General features: G+C 41.4%; 1 protein-coding gene across 1 annotated transcript in view; it reads right to left on the bottom strand.

Annotated features, from left to right (window-relative positions):
- The window catches only part of LOC116989443 (tyrosine-protein kinase ZAP-70), a 73441-nt gene extending 47376 nt beyond the window's left edge, over positions 1-26065 (bottom strand). Inside the window, exons 1-2 of the mRNA XM_033046823.1 lie at positions 25866-26065; positions 2170-2627 (exon numbers count right to left, since the gene is read on the bottom strand). Of these exons, the coding sequence (XP_032902714.1) occupies positions 2170-2571 (402 nt within the window). The 5' untranslated portion in view covers positions 2572-2627; positions 25866-26065. The remainder of the gene's footprint in view (positions 1-2169; positions 2628-25865) is intronic.
- Between the last annotated feature and the right edge of the window lie 1715 nt (positions 26066-27780).

The raw sequence follows: 27780 nt of genomic DNA, 5'->3' as shown, positions 1-27780 counted from the left end.
TTATTTACAGTATTACATATCTCTGTGCTAACGGAGATGCAAGGAACTGCAGATGCTGGAAGCTGCTTGAGGAACTCAATGGGCCAGGCAGTATCTGTGATGGAGGACATGGATAGATGATGTTTCAGTTCTGGATCATTCTTTTGGGACCTGAAACATTGCCTATCCATGTCCTCCACAGATGCTGCCTAACCTGCTGAGTTACTCCAATACTTTAGATTGGTTTAGAGATACAGTATGGCAACAGGCCTTTTGGTCCCATGAGTCCACACTGATCATCGATCACCCGTTCACACTAGTTCTATATTATCCTACTTACTCATCCATTCCCTACACACTAGGGGAAATTTACAGAGGCCAGTAACCTACAAAATCACACAAAATGGAATGAGGGAGGAAACCAGAACACCCTGAGGAAACCTACGTGGTCACAAGGAAAATGTGCAAACTTCACACAGACATCCGAAGTCAGGATCAAAATGGGTCTCTGGCTATGTGAGTCAGTAGCTCTACCAGCTGTGCCATTGTGTCACTCTCTGTGTACTGTCCCTAATATAACCTTCTTTAAACCAAAATTACATCTTAAAATTAAAGTTGTTTCAGATATGAAAGGGATTCAATTGACTTGTTTAACCAATGAACTAACCTCTTAATTTTAATATAATACTAGACCGTGGAACCCATTGGGTCCCTATCACAAGGGAGGGCTGGTCCTCAAACGCAATATTCCACCACTCACCCATAGCCCCCAACTGCGCAGGTATTGCTGACGGGTTCCCATTGTGATGCCAGAGATCCCCGTTGTGACTCGAGTCATGGCAACCCTCTCCAACTGCACCTCGCCATCCCTATTCCTACCCCTATCCTCCTCCATTCTCCCTCATCCCCCAACACTTCCCTTACTCTTCGCCCTCTCTCTTCTTTCCCCTCTCCTCCTCCCCTCCTCCACTCCCTCCCTCCCCCCCTCCCTCCCTCACCTCTCCCTCCCTCTCCTTTCCCATACCCTCAGTCCCTCCCTCCATAACTCCTCTCCCCTCCCTACCCCCCTCCTCTCCCTCTATCTCCCTGCTCCTCCACTCCTCACCTCTCCCCTATCCCACTCCCCCACTAAACACAATGTTTAAATAACATTTCTCCTCCTCCCCTCCCCCATTCCCTCCTTCTCCTTATAACAATGCAACAAATCTCTCATTCCACTGGGTGGAACACTGTTGACGGACAGTTTATGTAAATGAGATCCCATTGTGACATCATACGCTGCTAACTGCTGCTGCAACTTCAACTTCAAACTGGATTTTGTAAAGTTAAGAATGTGAATAATGTAAAACATAACATCAATCTGAACAAAATCTGGGCGAGAAAGAGTGGAGGGGAGAGAGGAGGGGGAGAGGAGGGCAGAGAAAAGAAGGGGGAGAGAGGGGAAGGGAGGAGGGGAGGGGGAGAAGGGGAGGGAGGTGGAGAGGGATGGGGAGGGGAGAGTAGGAGGGTGGAGGGGGTGTAGGGGGGATGGGGACAGGTGGGGAGAGAGAGGAGGGGGAGAGAGGGGGAAGGGGGAGGGAGAGTAGGGGAGAGAGGGGGAGTGGGCAGAGAGATGAGGGGGGAGAGAGGGGGGGTAGAGGGGGAGAGGAGGGGAGGGGGAGATAGAGGAGGGGGTAGAGAGGAGGGGGGGAGAGAGGGGGAGGGAGGAGGGGGAGAGGGAGGAGAGGGGAGGGGGAGTGGGAATGGAGGAGGGGAGCCGGGCGGGCTGCGGGGCCCACGGCGAGCGGGCTGCGGGGCCCAGGGCGAGCGGACGGGTGGCGACCAAATGACTGCGAGTCGGGGGGGGGGGTGACATAACTCGCAGCGCTTGGAAAACAGTGCGCAGCAGGCTGCGCGTATAGAACAGTGTGCACAGGCCGTGTGAGAAGACCCATTGTGACGTCATCAGCTCGTTTATTTTATGTTATTTGAAATTTTTGAACATTTTCATAAATAACTCGAGAAATAATGCATTAAATTTTCAGATCAGGCGATTTTTGACTTCACAGCGTAAATCTCTATCGGAACATGTAAAAATTTCAGTGTTAGCGCGTCGTGTTTTCGAGGCGATGTGAAATGCACACGAACATCACACAAATACATACACATCCAAGATCAGAGTTTTATAAGTATAGAGATATTGATAATTACCTCCAGGCTCCAGGTTTGGCGAGCATACTCCCGTAACATATTTTCTCTAATGCTGTCAAATACTCCGGGTTTGGGGTCGACGCCAGGGGGTCGAAGGCAAGGTTTGCGAAGTACAAAGCATAGTCCATCTGCATCCTTTGAGTAATATTCGCAGAGCTCCTCAGGCCCACAGTGAGGCTTCCCGTTAGGAATGGCATATGTCCCATTCAACTGCCGTTCAATTGTGTAATGGTGGATTTTTTGATCAAAGACGACCGATAGGACGTAACCTCCAAGGTTACGCAAACACACACGTAACAGGAAGAGTCCATCAGACATATCTCCCAGCCGGAGGAATTCATCTGCATCTACACGGGATATGCTCCCAAAAAAAAAAGGCAGATGGAAAGCAACATCACGCATGGTTCCCTTGAGGGTTTCTTGCTTCTGATCAGGACTTGTTTCTTGCCTCCTTATACCTAAATAACAACAAAAAGATCAGTGTATAATGTTGAACAAAGAACAGAACAATACAGCACAGGAACAGGCCCTTTAGCCCACAATGTCTGTGCTAAGCATGATGCCAAAACAAATAGATCCAATTATCCAGCAAGGATATTTAGTTTGACAATTAAAAAAAAAAGATTTTGGCATATCTTTGTTGCATTGAAAGCTGTGAAAGGTTCGAAGCTGTGAAATTGTGAAAATTAATTTGAAAGCCAACTTAGTCACACTCAGCAAAAGACACAACGTGCTGGAGCAAAGCGGGTCAGATTAGAGAAATGGATATGCGATGTTTCAGGTTGGAACACTTCTTCAGGCTGATTGTGATGGGGAGAGGAACTAGAAGAGAGGAGGGGGAGGACAAAGCCAGTCGACTGATAAGTGGATACAGGTGAGGGGGGGGGGGGGGGGGGGTTTGATAGGCAGATGGATAGACAAAGGCCAGAGATGAAACGAGAAATGGCAACATTTGTGATATAAGGACAGAAAAGGTGTGAATTGTGAAGCTGAAAGGATTATTGTGACGGGGAAGGGGAAAAATGGGTGTGTGTTTAGGTAGGCCACAGGGAAGAGGAGGCTTTATCGTGCGCCTCCTCTCTTCCAGTTCTTTCACCCTAGCTCCTCCCAAAACAATGTCTGAAGGGACCGTACCTGAAAGGTCGCCTATCCATGTTCTCCAAAGATGCTGCCTGGCCCAGTATTCCAGTATTTTGTGCCATTCTTCATGTCTGCCTTCATCACACACAATTTGATAAGTGGCTATTATTTGACAATGTTAAAATAATAATTTCCTGACCTCTCCTTCTATTCTTCATGTTGCATTTTTACTATCCAATGCTCATGAGGTAGAGAGTTACTGAAGTCCACAGGTGAAGCTATCCAAATTGTTACCACAAATCCACCAGTCCCATGGTGTCCAAAGTCAGGATCAGAAATCCAATGGCTCCTGAGTGTTGCTGATAACATTAACTGCAACCCCCAATGATCACGGAGAAATTGAAAAAGTAGTTTAGACTTTATCAGAATTTTGTGGCCTTGCCCTTTCTCCTGCCATGTTCTCCAAAGATGCTGCCTGACCCACTGAATTATTCTAGCACTTTGTTTCTTTCTTTGTGTCTGCCTTCAGCTGAGGACTGCCTTTCCAAACACTAGTTTCAGCACCCAACTAATATTATCTCTAATCTTAATACCAAGCATTAATGGAAGTAGTGACATGGAGTCATCAAATGCTTCATGCAACAAAATGACAAAACTCAGCCGCATAACAGGAGGATTTAGTTTCAAAGGCTCAATAGTCCTTTGAAGGCTGAAGGCAAATGCATTGGGAATCATCCAGCCTTAAACTGGAGGTATTTGCAATGTTTGCAGGGTTGTTATCTCCGGTTTGCTTCCAGTTCCTCGTGCTGGCGAGAGCAGAAACAGGGAGATACGGGACCTGAATGTGTGGCTGAGGAACTGGTGCACGGGGCAGGGATTTAGATTCTTAGATCACTGGGATCTGTTTTGGAGTAAGGGGGAACTGTACAAAAGGGACGGATTGCATCTTAACAGGTGGGGGACCAGCATTCTGGCAGGCAGGTTTGCCACTGCTACACGGGTGGTTTTAAACTGAATAAGGGGGGTGGGGTGTCAAATGGGATAGTTGAGGATGGAGTTAAAGGGAAAGGGTTTCTTAAATGTGTGAGCGGAGAGACAGAGGGGTGTAGAATGAGGGTAGAAGCAATAGGTAGCAAGGTGAAAAGTAGGCAGGCAGACAAATCCAGGGCAAAAATCAAAAAGGGCCACTTTTCAACATAATTGTATAAGGGGTAAGAGTATTGTAAAAACAAGCCTGAAGGCTTTGTGTCTCAATGCAAGGAGCATTCGTAATAAGGTGGATGAGTTGAATGTGCAGATAGCTATTAATGACTATGATATAGTTGGGATCACGGAGACATGGCTCCAGGGTGACCAAGGCTGGGAGCTGAACATCCAGGGATATTCAATATTCAGGAGGGATAGACAGAAATGGAAAGGAGGTGGGGTAGCGTTGCTGGTTAGAGAGCAGATTAATGCAATAGAAAGGAAGGACATTAGCTTGGAGGATGTGGAATCGATATGGGTAGAGCTGCGAAACACTAAGGGGCAGAAAACGCTAGTGGGAGTTGTGTACAGGCCCACCTAACAGTAGTAGTGGAGTTGGGGATGGCATCAAACAGGAAATTAGAAATGCGTGCAACAAAGGTAAAACAGTTATAATGGGTGACTTCAATCTACATATAGATTGGGTGAATCAAATTGGCAAGGGTGCTGAGGAAGAGGATTTCTTGGAATGTATGCGGGATAGTTTTCTAAACCAACATGTAGAGGAACCAACGAGAGAGCAGGCTATTCTAGATTGGGTATTGAGTAATGAGGAAGGGTTAGTTAGCAGTCTTGTTGTGCGTGGCCCCTTGGGCAAGAGTGACCATAATATGGTTGAGTTCTTCATTAGGATGGAGAGTGACATTGTTAATTCAGAAACAAGGGTCCTGAACTTAAAGAAAGGTAACTTTGAGGGTATGAGACGTGAATTGGCCAAGATAGACTGGCAATTAATTCTTAATGGGTTGACGGTGGATATGCAATGGAAGGCATTTAAAGACTGCATGGATGAACTACAAAAATTGTTCATCCCAGTTTGGCAAAAAATAAATCAGGGAAGGTAGTGCATCCGTGGATAACAAGGGAAATCAGGGATAGTATCAAAACAAAAGATGAAGCGTACAAATTAGCCAGAAAAAGCAGCCTACCAGAGAACTGGGAGAAATTCAGAGTCCAGCAGAGGAGGACAAAAGGCTTAATTAGGAAAGGGAAAATAGATTATGAAAGAAAACTGGCAGGGAACCAAAAAACTGACTGCAAAAGCTTTTATAGATATGTGAAGAGCAAAAGATTAGTTAAAACAAATGTAGGTCCCTTGCAGTCAGAAACAGGTGAATTGATCATGGGGAACAAGGACATGGCAGACCAATTGAATAACTACTTTGGTTCTGTCTTCACTAAGGAAGACATAAATAATCTGCCGGAAATAGCAGGGGACCGGGGGTCAAATGAGATGGAGAAACTGAGTGAAATCCAGGTTAGCCGGGAAGTGGTGTTAGGTAAATTGAATGGATTAAAGGCCGATAAATCCCCTGGGCCAGATAGGCTGCATCCCAGAGTACTTAAGGAAGTAGCCCCAGAAATAGTGGATGCATTAGTGATAATTTTTCAAAATTCTTTAGATTCTGGAGTAGTTCCTGAGGATTGGAGGGTAGCTAATGTAACCCCACTTTTTAAAAAGGGAGGGAGAGAGAAAATGGGGAATTACAGACCAGTTAGTCTAACGTCGGTAGTGGGGAAACTGCTAGAATCAGTTATTAAAGATGGGATAGCAGCACATTTGGAAAGTGGTGAAATCATTGGACAGTCAGCATGGATTTATGAAAGGTAAATCATGTCTGACGAATCTTATAGAATTTTTCGAGGATGTAACTAGTAAAGTGGATAAGGGAGAACCAGTGGATGTGTTATATCTGGACTTTCAGAAGGCTTTCGACAAGGTTCCACATAAGAGATTAGTATACAAACTTAAAGCACACGGTATTGGGGGTTCAGTATTGATGTGGATAGAGAACTGGCTGGCAGACAGGAAGCAAAGAGTAGGAGTAAACGGGTCCTTTTCACAATGGCAGGCAGTGACTAGTGGGGTACCGCAAGGCTCAGTGCTGGGACCCCAGCTATTTACGATATATATTAATGATTTGGACGAGGGAATTGAATGCAACATCTCCAAATTTGCGGATGACACGAAGCTGGGGGGCAGTGTTAGCTGTGTGGAGGATGCTAGGAGGCTGCAAGGTGACTTGGATAGGCTAAATGAGTGGGCAAATGCATGGCAGATGCAGTATAATGTGGATAAATGTGAGGTTATCCACTTTGGTGGCAAAAAAAGGAAAGTAGACTATTATCTGAATGGTGGCCTATTAGGAAAGGGGGAGATGCAAAGAGACCTGGGTGCCATGGTACACCATTCATTAAAAGTAGGCATGCAGGTGCGGCAGGCAGTGAAGAAGGCGAATAGTATGTTAGCATTCATAGCAAAAGGATTTGAGTATAGGAGCAGGGAGGTTCTACTGCAGTTGTACAGGGTCTTGGTGAGACCACACCTGGAGTATTGCGTACAGTTTTGGTCTCCTAATCTGAGGAAGGACATTATTGCCATAGAGGGAGTACAGAGAAGGTTCACCAGACTGATTCCTGGGATGTCAGGACTTTCATATGAAGAAAGACTGGATAGACTCGGTTTGTACTCGCTAGAATTTAGAAGATTGAAGGGGGATCTTATAGAAACGTACAAAATTCTTAATGGGTTGGACAGGCTAGATGCAGGAAGATTGTTCCCGATGTTGGGGAAGTCCAGGACAAGGGGTCACAGTTTAAGGATAAGGGGGAAATCTTTTAGGACCGAGATGAGGAAAACATTTTTCACAGAGAGTGGTGAATCTCTGGAATTCTCTGCCACAGAAGGTAGTTGAGGCCAGTTCATTGGCTATATTTAAGAGGGAGTTAGATGTGGCCCTTGTGGCTAAAGGGATCAGGGGGTATGGAGAGAAGGCAGGTACAGGATACTGAGTTGGATGATCAGCCATGATCATATTGAATGGCGGTGCAGGCTCGAAGGGCCGAATGGCCTACTCCTGCACCTATTTTCTATGTTTCTATGTTTCACAGTTCATTGTCAATTGGTGCTCACTAAGTTACTGATGCTCTCTATACCAAGTGAGCATACATTTAAAATGCTCTTATCAGAGAGTAGCAAATGGAGCAAGCACGTGGCTTTACAAGAAACACAGGCTGTCACCTAGTGCAAGATGCCTTGGCCAGCTTGCACACCCCATTTAGGAGAATGTGACGCAGGCTTTGTTAGTTTCATATACAAGTACCAGTTTGTTTTTTATAAACCTTCTTTACTCTGTGCTTATGTTCATGACTGTTTTATTTTCTTCCACATTTAATTGCAAAGATTTTACTTCTTCCTTCAATGTTTTAAGGTGAGATGTGAACATTTTCTGAACACTGAAGGTTTCTGTTAAGATACAGGAGCTGAATACTGGAGCTGCACCTGCATTTTGTGTGCTAAGTTCACCCGCAAAGAAACATGCTGTTACTTCCTGTAGTTTGGTTTCCTGCAGATAGTTTAGTAGGTTTTTTGATAACTCCTCTTCCATTATAAAACGCATTTGATATTTTTGAGTAAATCTACCTTTACTTGGTTCTACTATATTCAATACATCAATTTCACATTTAGTACTAAATTAGGTCCCTATGCAATTTATTAAATGGGCAGTGGGATCTTAATACATAAATCTGCTGCATTCATAATGAGTTGCAGTACAAGATGATATTTTATTTTTTGGGGAGAATTATTTTTCTTCTGCTCCCAGTTAAACTGGCACCATAATTGGATATGATTTGCAATATGATTAAAGAGTTGAAAATTGTGAAGCTAAAGGAAGGAGTGTCGGTGAAGGGGGTGGGGGAATGGGAGAAATAGGGGCACATCCGAGAAGGGGGTAGGGAGTAAGGGAGATGGGGAGGATTGGAGAATTCAATGTTCATACCGTTGGGTTGTAAGCTACCCAAGCAGAATATGAGGTGTTGTTCCTCCAGTTTGCATATGGCCTCACTCAGCCAATGAAGGAGGCCCATGACAGAAAGGTCAGTATGAGAATGGGTAAATGAGCTAAAATGGTTAACCACTGGGAGATCCCCTCGCCCTTGGTGGACCAAGCTCAAGTGTTCAACGAAACAAGAGCTAAGTCTGCACCTGATCTTGTCAAAGTACAGGAGGCCACATTGGGAACACTGGATGCAGTAGCTGAGGTTAGAGGAGGTGCACGTGAACCTCTGTCTCACTTGGAAAAACCTATGGGACCCTGATGGAGGTGATGGAGGAGGTATAGGGACATGCGTTACATCTCTTGCAGTTGCAGGGAACGTATTGGGAAGGGGGTGGTATGGGTAGGAGGGGATGTGTGAACTAGGGAGTTGTGGAGGGAGCAGTGTTTGCAGAAGGTGGCAAGGGGAGGGATAGGATGTTGTGACTGGTGGTGGAATCATGTTTAAGGTGACGGAAATGTCGGAGGATGATGTGTTGGATACAGAGGCTAGTTAGATGAAAGGTGAAGACCAGGGGATCTCTATCCTTGTTCAGTCTTGGGGGAGGGGGAACGAGAGCAGAACTACACAAGACACAGAGGAGATGTGGGTGAGGGATCCAGGGAAACCACATTTACAAAAGAACGTGGACATTTTGGATGTTCTCGAATGGAAAGCCTCATCTTCAGAGCAGATGTGGCGGAGACAGAGATATTGGGAGTAGCGGATAACATTGTTGTAAGAAGCATGGCAAGAGGAAGTGTAGTCCTGATAACTGATACAGTAAGTTTGTAGGAGATGTCAATTGATAGTCTTTCCCATGATGGAGATAAAGAGATAAATAAAGGGTAGAGAGGTGTCATAGAAAGTTGGTTTCTTGCATTTATTTACTCTTGCAATGAGTACAAAAGAAAATGAGTTAGAGAAACATGCTCTACATCTGGCAAATTCCATCACACTATATTTAAAAAAAATGTTTTCTGTAAGCCTGTGCACCCTGCCTTGAGCTTCATCCTGTTATGCCAATTGTATCTGCTGCCATTTGGTGCAACAGAAATGGTGTTCGTTTAGTTTAGTTTAGAGATACTGCATGGAAACAGGCTCTTCAACCCAATTCATCCGTGTTGATTAAAATGGCCATCTAAACAAATCCCATCTACCTGCATTTGACTCATATCCATCGAAACCTCTCAATCCATGTCCTTGTCTATTTACTTACCAGTCTCTGTCCATTTGAAGCATCTCTGCATCTTCCTTTGCATTACATGATTGCATCCAGCTTTGCATCACTAACGAACTTAAATGCATTACACTAGGTCCCCTTATCCAAATCATTGCTATACAGTGTGAACAGTTGTTGCTCCAGCAAAATCATGCCTCATAACTCAGCTGCTGACTCACTACGTTAGAACCAGTCACACAGCACTGAAACTGGCCTTTTGGACCAACTCACCCATGCCAACCAAAATGCTCATTTCAGCTAGTCCCATTTGGCCCATATTCTTCTAAACCTTTCCTATACTTCTAGCACTTATGTTTTACTTAAGATTCTAGCATCTGCAGTTTCTTGTGTCTCCATGCTTCATAACGCTGCTGTTTTCTTTGTATACGTTTAAGAACCTGGTTTCAGATTGAATTAAATGACTTTTTATGAAAGCCTATCATATTTCAAAGTTTCAAGGTCAGTTTATTGTCACACGTGCCAATTAAGGTACAGTGAAATTTGAGTTACCATATAGCCATACTAAGTGAAAAGCAACAATACTTTAAGCATTGGAAGATGCAGGTTTATAGGGAAAAACTGTAAATTGATTTTTAATTGCTTGGGCAATGGCGATGAATGGTCCTTTGTGTCCATGGTTCCTTTTACTAAGATGGGGTTAAAGCCAAATCTTTCTCTGGTAAAATATATATTTTTTTTACATGGTGAATTCAGCAAACGATCAAATTTTGTAGAACAATATTTTCAGCTAAATTAAGTTTAGTATGAAAATATTTCAAGAAAATGTGCAAAACTGGAAACTAAATCCAGCCATTGCATTCCTTATTCAGGAATCTTAAGCAGGTTAACAAGATTCTCAACTAATTCTTTAATGCTTTTTTTCTTCAATTTCCACTGCAGTTTTCACATACTTAAATGTTGTTTTACTCTATTTCAATAAGGAGTAAAAGGAATTAGTTATGGCATAGAGTTTGCTAAAATTACAACAATTATCATTTATATAACTCCTTTAGTACATAAGAACAGTCCCAAAGTACTTAAGGAAACAGCCATTAAGCCAGGAAGGGATGTGGTTAAGAGGAGTGACTCAGTTGAAGACTTCAGATTTGAGAAATTTTCCAAAAACTGAAATAAGAGCATAGAGGCAATAGAACCCAGTAAAACGCAGTGTGACCATTTGCCAAACAATGAGTTTACAGTTGAATTTTCAATAATGCCATTTTTCAAATGCATTTCATGTGCCAGGTGCATTTGTAAAATATTCCACAGTAACACCGCTAAAAAGAATCCAATCATTGCACTTCTGGATATTGCACCGTGGGTGGCTGCTTCCAGAAAGTAGAAGTAATTGACTAAAACTAGCAAATGAACAATTTGGAACTGACCTCAAAAAGATTGTTACCATTTGTTTACTCAATGCATAAAATGTTTGATGTGTGGGACATTCTTCTTGACATTTATTCTAAATTGTCCAAATACCAGAGTAACCTTAGAAAAGTAGATATGTTTGATTATCACAGATCACAAACTAAATTTGACCAATGGCTTCCTTTGATTATTTTTTTGTTTTGCAGCAAGAAACTGGTGATGTTACTAGTGGCCTCGCCCCATTTCTCAGCTGTTAGAATTGTTTATGGTGAATATTTATAAAGTTTAATGCTGAGTGAAATTTTGTATCTCCACAATTTATCTATGAATATCAGTGTTTAACAAAACATCTGCAAACTATTTGCTCAGAAATTCCAGAAACTCCCATGTGGTATATTAGTAGTTTCTAAGTTCACAAAAGCAATCTTCAACTCAACGGCATACTTTATTCTGCAGTCTCCAATTAAAACTCGGTGCAGAAAGGTTAAAAATCCTGAATCCAGACCTTCATACTTACTGTCAAAATGACAATGACTCTTTTCATATGAATTTTAGTTTAAATAGCCAATACAAATACTAAATGGCGGATGGAAATAGCCCAAAGGTGTCACATGCTTAAGACAGCTAACCAGAAGTGAAGCAAGAACATCTTACTCATACATTTATATATAACTGAGCATTATAGAAGCGTGGTTGAAGGAAGCCACCTTACTTAACATGTCAGTATACTATTTGTTGGAGCATTTCAAATTAGTGTCTCTAGCATTTAGTGCTTTATTTTAGCTACTTTAAATGTTTCTCCGTTTTCCATTTAAAGTTATGATGGTTTTTACTTTGTTCATTTCCAGTGAATGAATACTTTCTATTATTCTGCTGCCATGAAAAGAAGTAGAGCTTTTGTGTAACTTGATCAGTAGGGCAAGTGGGTTGAGAAATAGAATTTAATGCAGCTAAGTGTGATGTGTTACATTTTTGGAAGTTTTCAAAGCTGGATCTTCACAGTGAATGGCAGGACCCTGGGCAGTGTTGAGCAGAGGGATCTAGTCCAGGTATATAGTTCCTTGAAAATGGCATCACAGGTAGACATGGTGGTCAAGAAATGCGTTCATCAGTCAGGGCATTGGGTATAGAAGTTGAGATGTTATGTTACTGTTGTTCAAGACATTGGCAAGGCAACATTTGGAGTATTGTGTTGGTTTTGGTACCCTTGCTATAGGAAGGATGTTGTTAAGCTGGAAAGAGTATAGAGATTTAAGAGAATATTGCCAAGACTTGGGGGACTGAGCTATAGGGAGAGGTTGGCCAGACTGGAACATTATTACTTGGAGTGCAGGAGGCTGAGGGGTAATCTGAGGGTAACCCTTTTGAGGTATATAAGATCATGAAGGAGAATAGACAGAGTAGATGCTTTTACTAATAGATAGAGTAATGTATTTTACCCAGAGTTGGGGAATCAAGACCCTGAGGTTAAAGGTGAGAGGGGAAAGATTGAATAGGAACCTGAGGGGCAACATTTTCACACGGAGGGTAGTCCTATATAGAATGACCTTCCAGAGCAGGTAGTTAAGGCAGATATTCTAGAAATATTTAAAACATATTTGAACATTACATTGATAGGAAAGGTTCAATATCTACTGTATATGAGCAGGGAATTGCCAAAGCATAGAAAAATATGAATCAAGTATTGTTAACTAGAATTAGTTGTAGATGGTTGGCATGGATATGGGCGTGTTGCTCTGAAGCCTTTTTCTGTTCTGTGGCTATTATTAAGAAAGCTTGTTTTTTGATTGGAGAGAAGTGGATTTCCTCAGGAGACAGTAAAAGCACCATCACTTTTCATGAAGGTAGACAAAAATGCTGGAGAAACTCAGTGGGTGAGGCAGCATCTATGGAGCGAAGGAATAGGCGATGATTTGGGTCGGGACCCTTCTTCAGACTAGGGCCTCAACCTAAAACGTCCCCTATTCCTTTGCTCCATAGATGCTGCCTCGCCCGCTGAGTTTCTCCAGCATTTTTGTCTACCTTCGATTTTTCCAGCATCTGCAGTTCTTTCTTAAACATCACTTTTCTTGATGTACATTAATGACTTGGGCTTGGGATGTACAGAGCATTATTTCCAAAGCTTGATGTAGTGAACTGTGCAGAGGATAGTAAAAGATTTCAAGGATTTCAATACCTGTCTACCTTCTCCTGCAGTTTACACAAGGTCTTTGTCTACATCTCCTGCAGTGAAGCTCTGGTAGTATGGGCCATTCATTAGAGGTTGGTGAATATCTTGTCGGACTATCCAGGTTAGCTTGGACTGAGTAAAACTAAAAGTCTGGAGTCACTCAGTGGGTCAGGCAGCATCTGTGGAAAGATTGGATAAGTAACATTTCGGGTCGGGATTCATTTTCAGACCGTTAGCCTGAAAAAGGGTCCCAACCCGACCCAAACCGTTGCCTATCCATTCTTTCCACATATGCTGCCTGACCTGCTGAGTTCCTACAGCACTTTGTGTTTTACTCAAGATTCCAGCAAATGCAGTTCCTTGTGTCTCTATTATGAACAGCGTCCTAGCATTCTCCTCAGCTTACCTTTTTCGCAGTTTCTGAGTATATGAAACATCTCCATGACAATTTTGGAAGTAGAACATTTCACCTCCTCGCCACCTCAAGCACTAAGGACTTTAGTAGAGCATCAGAAAACCGTGGGGCCCAATCTTCTCCCTCATCACATTCTTGAACCTTTCCTAGGCTGGAAATGAAGTCCAGGATGCTGTCAGCACCAGCCCTAGCCGCAACCCAATTCTCCTTCATGATATGCAGACTAACTTGGAGCACCGCTAGCCAATTTATCTCAAACCTTCAGACTTGATGACAGCTGTAACATTTAATTGTTCACGGTTATTACTTGATATTTGTTTGAAATTCATGCAGTAATGCCAAGATTACAGCAACATTCAACCAAGCAGTACTCTGTACGTAACATTTCTGGAATTTTTCTTGAAGCACTCACCAAATCAAAATGCTGTCTCTCTCAATTGACCCCACATGTTTTCAAATTTATATTCGTCCCTGAAGGGGTCTGTGGGTTTATTTGCATTTCTGCAAATCATAGGTGGTTAGGAAGAGATAGAGATGCAAACAAAATATCCTTTACTGGACCTTTGACTTAACAGCATTATCTGCTGAATCAATCAACGTCAAATCAGCCAAAACACTCAGCTCTTAAAGGTACCTATACACTTATATATACCACACTACTAACCCTTTAAAAGGAAATAAACTTAATTAACCACCAACAGTTTGCACATATTAAATAATATAACATGATAAATATTTACATATGTACATACAGATGTAAATTCAATCTTCTGCTTGTGAAACTCAAAAAAATGCAGATGCTAGAAATCTAAAATAAAAATTGAAAATGCTGTAAATACTCAGCAGATCAGACTACATCTGTGGGAAGAAACATGGAATTAACCTGAAACTTCAGCTTTGTTTCTCTTCCCACAGATGCGGTCTGACCTGCTGAGTATTTCGAACATATTTATTTTTATTTTCTATTTGTCTTCCTGATCCTTGAGATCTCCTCATTGGGAAGAATATATTTTCATAAACCACCGTGAACTTCTTTCCGGCAACTATTGGGAAACCATGTCTCCTTGTTCAAGAATCGCCCTGTAGTGAAGACATCTTGTGATCTTAGATATGTGAACAGTCACCCAATTCCACCCAACTCCAAGGAATACAGACACAAACTGTTTAGCCTCTCTTGATAAGACACAGTCTCTTCTCAGAGTTAAGCCTCGTGAATCTGCTGTGGACTAGTTCCAATGTTACCCTATCCCCTTTTTAGGTAAGGGGACCAAAACTGTGCACAGTATTCCAGATATGCTCCCACTAACATCCCATATAATTGCAACAAAACCTCCCTATTTTTAAACTCCAACTCTCCTTCGTAATAAAGGGCCAAAACACTGTTTGCCTTCTTATCTACTTGCTGCCAGCAGACGTGGACACCCAGTATGATAATACATCAGCTGCTGGAACTTACTCTGTTCCCAAACAAAGGCATCTCTACCTGCAAAACACAAATAAATCTGGTGGAAGAGTGCACTGGAGATAAGACGTTTACTGCTTTTAGTGGCAGTTAAAGTAACAGCTGCATAGGTGATGTCTGTGGTCTTAATATGTACCCAAGTAAACTTTCCATTATTAAAGCCTGCCTTTGGGGCTTGAGCCCATGGTAGTTTTATTGATACATCTTTGCTCTTAAATATGCAGCAGCAATGTTGGATGTGGGAAGCATGGCAAATGACATAATCACTGAATACCTGGGGACTTGTGTGCATGATTACATAAAGAGGAACCACAGGTAGCAATTCCAACTCTTACAACATTGATCATATTTCACCATATATTTGTAGATGCTGGAATCTTGAGGAAAACACAATGTGCTTGAGGAACTCAGCGACACACCAGCATCTCTGGAGGGATTGGACGGGCGACATTTTGTGTTGGAACCGCTATACAGACTACTTTTAAGCTTCTATGTTCAGTATCAAATTTTGTACTTTTTCAGTACTATTACACATAACTTTAAACAATTTTGAAACAAATTCCTACGTTATTAGTAGTTTTTTTAAAAGTATCAGTTTTTTATTTCACAATGAAGGAGTGAATGGGATGGATTTTAGGTCAGCAATTTTGTTTTACATTTCAATGTCCAGCTGATGAACATTGAAAGTACAATTAAATCGTTGTGTGTCTGAGCAAATAATAGAAAGAATGCTGTGTCGTAATTATGAATTCATTCCAGTGATGATATAAAACTTTAGCATGCCACAACAACAGTGGCTTGCAAAAGTATTCATACCCCTTGAACTTTTCCACATTTTGTCACGTTACAACCACAAACGTAAATGTATTTTATTGGGATTTTATGTGATAGACCAACACAAAGTGGCGCATAATTGTGAAGTGGAAGGAAAATGATACCTGGTTTTCAAATTTTTTTTTACAAATAAAAAACTGAAAAGTGTGGCGTGCAAAAGTATTCAGCCCCCTTTACTCTGATACCCCTAAATAAAATCCAGTGCAACCAATTGCCTTCAGAAGTCACCTAATTAGTAAATAGAGTCCACTTATGTGTAATCTAATCTCAGTATAAATACAGCTGTTCTGTGAAGGCCTCAGAGGTTGTGGCAAGGGACATGGAAGTAGAGGACAAAGAGTTCTGCCCTGCAGTATTGTGGCCATCTGTCCCAATATGGTTACTGAACATCCCAAAAGTTGATCTGGAGATATGGGAGGCAAAAAGGAGGGAAAAAAATTCGGACCTAAAAACAGAATACCATAACCATATATATAATAGATACAGGGAACACCTCTTAATCTTCACAGATGGATCAAAGGACCCAGTAGCTGAAACAACAGGGGCAGCTGTGGTAGTGCAAGGGATGAATGTTGAGATTTGCAAAAGAACAAATAACTATTTGGCAGTGTATACAGTGGAACTGTACGCTATTTTGATGGCAGTTCGGTGGATAGAACAGGTGCAACCATGCAAAGTATTAATATGTAGCGACTCATTGTCTGCAATCCAGAGTATTGGGTCTGGAGCATCCCATAGGCGGCCTGACCTAGTGTATGAAATTCTACTACTATTAAGCCAAGTAACAAGGAAGGGCAGTGACGTGACTTTGTTGTGGGTCCCAGCACACATTGGTGTGCTAGGAAATGAAAAAGTGGATAAATTAGCAAAAGAGGCCGTTAAAAAAGAGAACATAGAGGTAAACTTACAATTATCCAAATCTGAAGGAAAACACATAGTGTGGAAGAAAATAAATCAGGAATGGCAACAATACTGGGAACAGGAGACAAAGGGGAGACACCTCTATTCACTACAAAATGGAGTGGGCATTACAGCAAGAAGAGGGGGGAACAGGAGAGAACAGGTAGTATTAGCAAGATTGAGGATAGGACACACTCACCTGAACAGCACATTAAAAATGTTGGGAAAACACCCTACTGGGCTGTGTGAGGAATGCCATCAGCCGGAAACAGTTCAGCATGCTCTAGTTGCATGTAGAAGATATGAAACAGAAAGAAGAGTTTTGATCAGTGAAATGAAGAAAATTGGAATGACAGATATATCAGAAAAGAACATTCTAGCGTATGGAGGGGAAGGAAAAGGAGTAAAGGTGTTGTTTAATTTCTTGAGGGCCTCTGGCCTCATAAAAAGGATATAATGTAAAGACATGAGGACTGTGGAGTGAAGCCAGAAGGTGGCAGCAATGCAACATTGTGGATGCCGGCTGCCGTAAAACTCCAAAGAAGAAGAAGAAGGCCTCAGAGGTTTGTTAGAGAACATTAGTGAACAAATAGCATCACGAAGCCCAAGGAACACACCAGACAGGTCAGGGATAAAGTTGTGGAGAAGTTTAAAGCAGGGTTAGATTATAAAAAAATATCCCATGCTTTGAACATCTCACGGAGCACTGTTCAATCCATCATCCGAAAATGGAAAGAGTATGGCACAATTGCAAACCTACCAAGACATGGCCATCCACCTAAACTGACAGGCCGGGCAAGGAGAGCATTGATCAGAGAAGCAGCCAAGAGGCCCATGGTAACTCTGGAGGGGCTGCAGAGATCCACAGCTCAGGTGGGAGAATCTGTCCACAGGACAACTATTAGTCGTGCACTCCACAAATCGGGCCTTTATGGAAGAGTGGCAAGAAGAAAGCCATTGTTGAAAAAAGGCCATAAGAAGTCCCGTTTGCAGTTTGCCACAAGCCATGTGGGGGACACAGCAAACATGTGGAGGAAGGTGCTCTGGTCAGATGAGACCCAAATTGAAGTTTTTGGCCTAAATGCAAAACGCTATGTGTGGCGGAAAACTAACACTGCACATCACCCTGAACACACCATCCCCACTGTGAAACATGGTGGTGGCAGCATCATGCTGTGGGGATGCTTTTCTTCAGCAGGGACAGGGAAGCTGGTCAGAGTTTATGGGAAGATGGAAGGAGCCAAATACAGGGCAATCTTGGAAGAAAACCTGTTACAGTCTGCAAAAGACTTGAGACTGGGGCGGAGGTTCACCTTCCAGCAGGACAACGACCCTAAACATACAGCCAGAGCTACAATGGAATGGTTTAGATCAAAGCATATTCATGTGTTAGAATGGCCCAGTCAAAGTCCAGACCTAAATCCAATTGAGAATCTCTGGCAAGACTTGAAAATTGCTGTTCACAGACGCTCTCCATCCAATCTGACTGAGCCTGAGCTATTTTGCAAAGAAGAATGGGCAAAAATTTCAGTCTCTAGATGTGCAAAGCTGGTAGAGACATACCCCAAAATACTTGCAGCTGTAATGGCAGCGAAAGGTGGTTCTACAAAGTATTGACTCAGGGGGGCTGAATACTTTTGCACGCCACACTTTTCAGTTTTTTATTTGTAAAAAAATTTGATAACCATGTGTCATTTTCCTTCCACTTCACAATTATGCGCCACTTTGTGTTGGTCTATCACATAAAATCACAATAAAATACATTTACGTTTGTGGTTGTAATGTGACAAAATGTGGAAAAGTTCAAGGGGTATGAATACTTTTGCAAGCCACTGTATGTAAGAATATACATAATCACACAGAATGTGGCAACACTATGAATGGTTTTACTTTTACAACCAAATTTAATGTGAAGTGATCTTTTTGCTTGCTTCTGTTTTTGGTTATTCATGTCACAAATGAGAATGTTGACAAAGTACTGGAAGAGGGGAGGGGAAATAAAAAAAATACTTGCAAGTCTTTCAGCACATTTGCAAGTCTTTGAATGACATTTAAATAATCTGATAGATCAATATAAATCAGCATATCTAAACTCTTTGATTATTTAAATTGTTCCAACTGTAGCATACACACTTTGCCCACACATGTGCTGACTTTCCCGAAAAAACATGAGTGAAAGTTTCCTATTTAAAGTTCAGTGTGTTTTGTAGAAGTGCTGTGATTATATCTTTGGGGAAATTAAACCAGGCCAGTACTTACAGAATGAATAGCAGAGCCCTGGGAAGTGTTGAGCGACCTTGGGGTACAAATATATAATTTCATGAAAGTGGAATCACAGGTTGACAGGTGGTGAAAAGGGCATATAGCACGCTTGCCTTCATTGGTCTATGTTGGCAAGGTTGGAGTCCAACAACACAAGCATTAGCATGCAGCTCCATCTCAGACAGAAACACATAAACACAATCTCAGAACTCATATTGGCAGCTATTTCACCCACATGCAGCACACTCATCCCTGGAGCACATTGCTTGCAACAAGTACCTCCAGTCTGAAAAAGAATCCCCACCCAAATGTCACCAGTCCATGGAGTCCATGGATGCTGTTGATTTACTTCAGCACTTTGTGTCTTTTCCTGCATTAACAAATAGAATGGGACCTTTCTGTCCTCCAGGATTTAATGTTTTGAAGAGGATTCTAATTACTATGGTCTCCATTCGCATGCCAGACAAATAAGAAATCAGTATATTGGTGGTCTGCCCAAATGCAATCATCTTTGCCATTTACCAGATCTGCTAATTACACAATACCTCAGCCTCATGTTTCATATCTGGTCTTTCTGCTTGCCTCGACCTTTCATCAAGATTATATTCTGATCATTTAAGATTCACAGGAAGGGGCATCTCTACATATCTCCATACACTACTGCACTCCGTGAACCATAATAAGGAAAACAAAAACATATCATCACTGTAAATGTAATTCTCCCTCAGCTCAGAACTTGATGCGTCATGGAACCCAGAGATGGTGAGACAGCTAGGTGGAGTGGATGGCAGTTCAGTTCGGGAGAAAGTGTATCACTTGTGTTAGCTTTCATAATGGAAATGTCACACATTAATTCTGCCACAGAGGATTGAGATTATTTGTCAACGGGGGCAATTTACCGTAGAAAGCTATTAGGGGCAGCAAAGTGGCGCAGCCGTAGGGGCAGCAAAGTGGCGCAGTGATAGAGCTTCAGGAGGACCATTATCAAATTGATTCTCTTGGTAAGAGCCCTTTCTCCCCTCCTTTTAAGGCACCCCCTTGCCTCTGGACTTTCTGTCTTGAATATTAGTCATACTGCAGTTCCTACAAACACCAACAGTTCTTCCCACTCAGGAAAATGTGAAAGTGCATTTTGGGATGTTGTCACAACCCCAATTTCCATATTTGTCTGTACCTTACCCCAGAAATTCATTGCCTGAAGAATCCCTCACAAAATCTGCTTGATTGTCTCATTAAATAGCTGGGCTTGGCCTGTTACAACTTGGTTTTTGATGAGAATCTATGTACTCATCGTACATAGAGCTATGTACTAAATGCATCTGCTCCTCAAAGCAGAAAATGCTGGGTGCACTTAGCAGTTCAAGCAGCGTCTGTGGCAAGAAAAACAGAGTTAATGTTTCAGGTCAAAGAGAGTCTCAGGTTTCGGAGTGTCTTTGACCTTAAACGTTAACTCTGTTGATCTTTCCCCAGATGCTGCTTACCCTACTGAGTGTTTAACTTAGCATTATGTTCTGCAGGGATAAATATATGTCCTGCTCCTGTGACCATAGAAATTACTTTAAAAATGTACTGCAGAGATAAATATAAACATGGTATGAGAAGCGACCAGATACGCTAGGAATAGATACAACAAGAAGTCTCTCTCTGTGTACATGAATCAAAGAAATGTAGTATCCACTGTATTAAACCGACATTCCAAATACCAAGAAAAATCCTACTAGCAACATGGTGTATAAACTTACACAAACTTCTGCGACTAAGGTTTGCAGATACCAACGAGTGATATTTTGTGGTCACAAACTAGATGTTGCTGAGTGGAAAATGCGTTCAACAATGTTAAAATTGATAGTTAAGCGTATGGCACCTGTTCAAGACTAAATAACACAAAATAACTTTTCAACGACAGTGGTGATGGATTTAAATAGTAAAACAAGGAAGATTTAAGCCAAGTTATCTAAAAAATGACAGGCATTTGTGAAGAAAAGATGAAATACGAAGCTAAGCTAGCCGATAATATAGAGTATACCAAGAGTTCCTTTACTTATATAAAGAGCAAGAAAGAGGCAAGAGTGGATGTTGCACCGCTGGAGAATGATGATATTTTAAAAGACAAAGACATCAAACTCATTGCTTTTATTAATGGTCATTTGATCTTTAAAAACGATGAAAGTTTAAACTATCTAATGACTTTTGAGAACTTGTTCTGATATTTTTACTGCTCAGATAATAAACCATAGATCTAGTGTCAAATATGGTGAAATGAGAAGCATCGTGTCTGGTCTTTAGGCACAAGATACAAGCAAATATATTTTCAGGCTTTGAGCCCATTCCTATACAGCTTGGCCAGACATACAATTTTTTTGCAGGCAGAAGCATGTGGTCATTAATAATATTGATTTGGATGACAATTTACAAGGCATGGTTAGCAGGTTTGTAGATGACACAAAAATCTGTGGTACTGTAGACAGTGGACAGCGGGATCTTGAGCAGCCAAGGTAAATGGCTGGAGGAATGGTAAATGGATTTTCATTCAGATAACAGTGAGGTGTTGTGTTTTGGGAAGTCAAACCAGGGTAGGACTTTGAGTGAACACGAGGGCCATGGGAAGTGTTGTAGAACAGAGGGACCTTGGAGTGCAAGTACATTGTTCCCTGAAAGTGGCATAAAAGTAGACAGGGTGGTGAAAAGGCTTTTATGAGCTGACCTTCTTTGGACAAAGTACTCTGCATTGAAGTTAGAATATTATCAGTCTGAAGAAGGGTCTCAACCCGAAGCGTCGCCCACTCCTTCTCTCTAGAGATGCTGCCTCACCCGCTGAGTTACTCCAGCATTTTGTGTCAACCTTCGATTTAAACCAGCATCTGCTGTTCTTTCTTACACAGTTAGAATATTGTGTTGCTGTTGATAGTAGTGAAGCTGCACTTGGAATATTGTGTAGGAAAGAACTGCAGATGCTGGTTTAAATCGACGTTTCGGGTCGAAACCCTTCTTCAGACTGATGTCAGGGGAGTGGGCGGGACAGAGATAGAATGTAGTCGGAGCTACGTTTGGGTGACGAAGGGTCTCGACCCGAAACGTCACCCATTCCTTCTCTCCAGAGATGCTGCCTGTCTCGCTGAGTTATTCCAGCTTTTTGTGTCTACCTTGGAGTATTGTATTCAGTTTTGATTACCCTAATATACAAAAGATGCCATGAAGCTGGAATGAGTTCAGAAAAGATTTACAAAGATATTGCCAGACATTGTGGGACTGAGTTATAGGGAGAGACTGGTTAGGTTTGGCATGTGGGAGACTGAGGGGTGCTCCGAGTGAATTATGAATGGCATAGATAGGATGAATGCACATATTTTCCCAGGACTGGGGAATCATGAACTAGGAGGCATAGATTTAATATGAGCAGGGATGATTGAGGAGCAACTTTTTCCACAGAGGTTGGTACATATATAGAATGAGCTGCCAGAGGAATTAATTGAGATACAATAACTACATTTAAAATGTGTTTGGATAGGTAGATGGATGGAAAAAGATTGGAACAATGTCTGGCTTAGGCTGAGGGACTAGACTAGGAAAAAAGATTCTAGGGAGAGAAAGAGGTGACCGTTGCTGTCAAGGGAAGTCAAGGACAGTATAAAACTAAAAGAGAAGGCGTACAACATAGCAAAGATTAGTGGGAAGCCAGAGGATTGGGAAGCATTTAAAGAACAGAGGGTACCTAAAAAGACAAAATGGGGCGAAAAGATGAAATACGAAGGTAAGCTAGCCAATAATATAGGACTGCAAGAGTTTCTTCAATTATATAAAGAGCAAGAAAGATGCAAGAGTGGACGTTGGACCGCTGGAGAATGATGCAGAAGTGATAATGGGGAATGAAGAAATGGCAGTTGAAAAACTTTTTTGCATCAGTCCTCACAGTGGAAGACACCAGCAATGTGCCTGAAATTCAAGAAAGTTAGGGGGTGAAAGTTAGTGAAGTGGCCATTACTAGGGAGAAGGTGCTTGGGAAGCTGAAAGGGCTGAAGGTGGATAAGTCACCTGGGACGGATGGACTGCACCCTAGGGTTCTGAAAGAGATGGCTTTAGAGATTGTGGAGGCATTGATATAGTGATATTTCAGGAATCACTAGATTCAGGAGTGGTCCCAGATGATTGGAAAATGGCCAATATTACCCCGCTGCACAAAAAGGGAGCAAGGCAGAATAGTGGGAACTATAGGCTGATTAGTCTGACTTTGATGGTTGGTAAGATTTCAGTCCATTATAAAGGATGAGTACTTAGAAGTTCACAATAAAATAGGCCAAAGTCAGCACGGCTTTGTGAAGGGGAGGTCTTGCTTGACAAATTTGCTGGAATTCTTTGAACAAGTAAATAGCCAGATAGACAAAGGAGAGTCAGTAGATGTTGTTTACTTAGATTTTCAGAAAGTTTTTGACAAGGTGCCACACGTTAGGCTGCTAAGGAAGATGAGAGCCCACACTATCAAGGGGGCAGATTCTAGCATGGATAACAGGTTGGCTGGATGGCTGAAGACAAAGAGTGGCAATAAAGGGGGCTTTTTCTGGCTGGCTGTCAGTGACTAGTAGAGTTCCACAAGGGTCGGTACTGGGGCCGCTATTCTTCACGTTGTATATTAATGATTTGGACGAGGGGATTGAAGGTTTTGTGGCAAAGTTTGCGGATGATACAAAAATAGGTGGAGAGACAGATAGTGTAGAGAAAACAGGGACTCTGCAGAAAGACTTAAACTGGGAGAATGGACAGAGAATTGGCAGATGGAAGATAGTGCAGCTAAGTGTGGAGTCATGCGTTGTGGTAGTAGGAATAAAAGCGTAGACTATTTTCTAAATGGGGTGAGAATCCAGAAATCGGAGGTACAAAGGGGCTAACATTTATTTCAAGAGGGCTTCTATACAAAAACAGGGATGTAATATTATACCGTTTTTTAGGAAGATGAGAAGAAATTTCCTTAGTAAGAGGGTGGTGAATCTGTGCAATTTTTTGCCAAAGCAGTGATATTTTTAAGGCAAAGATAGATAGATTCTTGATTAGTACGGTTTCAGAGGTTATGGGGAGAAGGCATGAGAATGAGGTTAGGAGGGAGTGATAGATCAGCCATGATTGAAGGGCAGAGTAGACTTGATGGGCCCAATGGCCTAATTCTACTCCTATTCCTTATGACCTTATGACTTATGACATGAAGAACATCTGCACTTCAGCTCACATCATCACAGAATGACCTGGACCCAGTGGTGCCAGTATCCACCTTCCACCACAGTCTGTGCACTACAGCTGCGGTTACTCTGCATGTTCCTAGCAGATCTCTACATCCCATCAGCTGGCCATAAGCACAATTTGGCCCAATAACTGCCAGAGGTAGGAACAGTAACAACATTTAAGAGGCATCTGGACAGTTATTTGAATAAGCAGAGCATAAGGGGATGCAGTAAATAGCCTTAGATAGACACAAAAAGCTGGAGTAACTCAGCAGGACAGGCAGCATCTCTGGAGAGAAGGAATGGGTGATGTTTCGGGTCAAGACCCTTCTTCAGACTGGTTAGAGATAAGAGAAACAAGAGATAAAGACGATGATGTGGAGAGATAAAGAACAATGAATGAAAAATATGCAAAAAAGTCATAGCCTTGATAGTTGGCATGGACGCAGTGGGCTAGAGGGCCTGTTTCTGTTCTGTACAGCTCTATGATCCTATGTGCAGCACAAAGCATTCTCTTGAATCTTTACAACTTCAGGAAACACAGGTAGCAACATATACTTTCTGCTAATCATATAATAGTCATGAAAATTTCTCAATAACTCATTAACAAAAAAATTCACATTAACAAAAATTATAATGCATGATGTTCTAACAAATATTAAAATATTAGCGTGAGTGTGCACATGAGGTAAGTAAAGCAATAGTGAATGTTTTCTTTTTCTTTCTCATATTCATGTTATTTATGTCAGTTGGGCAATTCTTCCAGGTGCGAATAAAGTACAATGTATGCAACCATAAAAACAACGAAGCATAAAATCAAAGGAATGTCATTTCTTTCAGTTTTATAAATTTACATAGGGCTTTTATCATAGTTCAAAATCTACAATGAAAAGATGACTTAGAATTACATGCAAGATTTAAAGAAACTTAACCTGCATTGTATATTTTCTCATTTGTATTTGGTATTTATTTGTCACTTTACGACAACATTAAGTTAATCGGCTAATCTGATAAAATTGCATCCTCTGTGATAAAAAGGATGCACGTATATAAAAGGAATGTTCACCATAACATAACTGACAAAATTCTGCAATGTTACTTCTGAAAATTACTCAAACTGTTTCTGAAGCATTGATCTGTGGTTTAGAACCAGGAAAAACAGCAGGATTCAGGCAGTAAGTCAACCATTCTTGGCCGATATTTAATAAAGATATTTAGTAATGTATAAATAAGCATACATCTGATTACATGCGCCATAGAATTTATTTAAAGTCAACGTATAGTTAGTGCATTAAAAATCTTCTTAAAGGATTTCAATTCAATTTAGATTTTTGCTCATTACAAAATTGTTGTGATTTAATTGTGCAAATTTGCCATACTCCAAAAAAATGTTTTCATTTTTGTCTACCTAAACCAAATTATCCGTGAAAGCAGAGAGGCCAAATCATATATTTTGCTTTTTCCAGCCAAGCCTTGTTCTTGCTTTAAAATGGTTGAATGTTGAACCAATGTTACACTGCATTTTAACACTGCTTCGCTGCATGAATTAAAGCTGCATCAACTGAGAATATTGGCAAGTTGCAAGTATACAACAAACTTGCAGTATTTTTTGGCATTATGTAGCACAGCATAAATATAGCTTTAAAATATTTTAACAATGTTTTATCACCACGTAGTGTGTATATGGTATAGTGTTTATAAAATCTTACCTTCTGTATTGTTGAGATTCTACGTCATTTATAAAGCCAGCTTATTTTCTGTTGAGTACTGCTTCCTTTGTTTTCAAATCAATAGAAAGGTAATTTTTCCAAGACGAGTTAATGTTGAAAAAATATTCCCTCAGTTGTGATAAAGGGAAACAGTTATCAACTAAAGTAAATTTATTCAGCCATAATCAGTTAAATCTGCTGTAAAAGTGAGCGCAGAGGTGACGTGGCGGAACTTGTAGGCAGATAAGAGTATCAGTTTCTCGGAACAGTGACCTATATCCGCACTGCATCACTACCTCCTGTACTGAATATGTTCCATGTTCATTAACATGACCAAATGTCATAATTGTGTATGCACAATATCAATGATATGCATGTTTCTTGGGCTAGAGCGTCTTTATACAACAAATTTAACACCATTTCCAAGCGGTTTCTACCTACCACCACTATTTCAGGCAGTTGTTAAATTTTAACTCCAAACTGGTGTGAGAGACCCTCCTGTTGAGCTTGAGTATGTGATTCCAGTACCAGGTTGAATAATTAAGCTGCATTTACAGATATGGTGTTATAGATGTAGTGTAAAATGGTAATAAATATTAACATTTTTATTGTAGATATTGAATTGTATAATCTAATATTGGAACATAAGAAACAGAGCCAGGAATAGGCCAATTTACCCTCAAAGCTGGTCCACCATTCAATGTCGACTCAAGCATCTCTTTCCTGCTCTTACACAATTCCCATTGACTCCCTTGTAGTTTAAAATGTCTGTCAATCTCCTCCCTGAATACATTCAATGACTCCATCCGCACAGCATACTGAGCCGGAGAACTCAAAGATCCACGACGCTTCCACTCCCTTTCATATGGCACTGTGCTATGAATTTGCAGATGCTATAACACCTGTTCTTTTACCTCACCCCTTGCACACATGTGGGACTCAAAGATCTTGTTACCATTTCTGACAATCTTAACACCATCCTTCTCTGAATCTTCATTTCCTTTTTTTTTGATATTTCTATCTCCATCTTAGGGGATGGGCTATCAACCAGCATCCTACAGAATCTTCTGACTCTCAACCATACATTCTTAAACCTTTTCTCCCATATGATTCATTTCATTTTCCCAGTCCCTCCATTTCCATTATATTGCCTCTAATAATGTCTCTGGGATTTCTTCCTGTTCTCGAATTGTGGCTTCCCCTCTACCATAGTTGTCAGAGTCCTTAATACATATCATCTCTTTTCTGCATTCTGCTCTAAATCCCTTTCTTGCTGGCTAGTGCAAAATAGAGTTGCCTTGGTCCACACTTCCAAACCCAATAGCCAATGTACTCAACAGCTCATCCGTTGCATTTTCTTCCAGCATGATACATCACACCTCCTTCCCCTTCCACTGGTTTAAAATAAACTTTTCCTTCACTGCCCCACTCAGAGCTAACTGCCTGTGGTCTTCTGCACTGTTACAACATAAACACAAGGAACAGTGCCTCGTCCTTCGTTTGGGCACCTTGCAGCCTTCCAAACTCAATATCGAATTTTACAACTTCATGTAACTCCCTTTCTCTGCTTGTATCAAAGCCAGAAAATTCTGCTCTAAGCAGGAAAATTCTGCTCTAACTCATCTATTTGCAATATACTCAGATTATTTCTCAGTTAGCACAGCCTGACTTGCAGGAAAAAACACAAAGTGTTGGAGTAACTCAACGAGTCAGGCAGCATCTCTGGAGAACATGGTTAGGTGACGTTTCGGGTCGGGACTATTTTTCAAACTGATTGCAGGGGAAGGGAAAAGAAAAAACGGAAGAGAGGAAGGGCAGGAAAAAACCTGGCAGGTAATACGTGGATTTTTGATAGGCAGTTGGTTGGACAAAGGTCAAAGATGAAAAGACAGAAGATGTGAAACAAAAGAATTGA

Source organism: Amblyraja radiata, chromosome 29, assembly GCF_010909765.2.
Source record: "Amblyraja radiata isolate CabotCenter1 chromosome 29, sAmbRad1.1.pri, whole genome shotgun sequence".
Taxonomy (NCBI): Eukaryota; Metazoa; Chordata; class Chondrichthyes; order Rajiformes; family Rajidae; genus Amblyraja; species Amblyraja radiata.
This window is presented reverse-complemented; position numbering and strand designations above follow the sequence as displayed.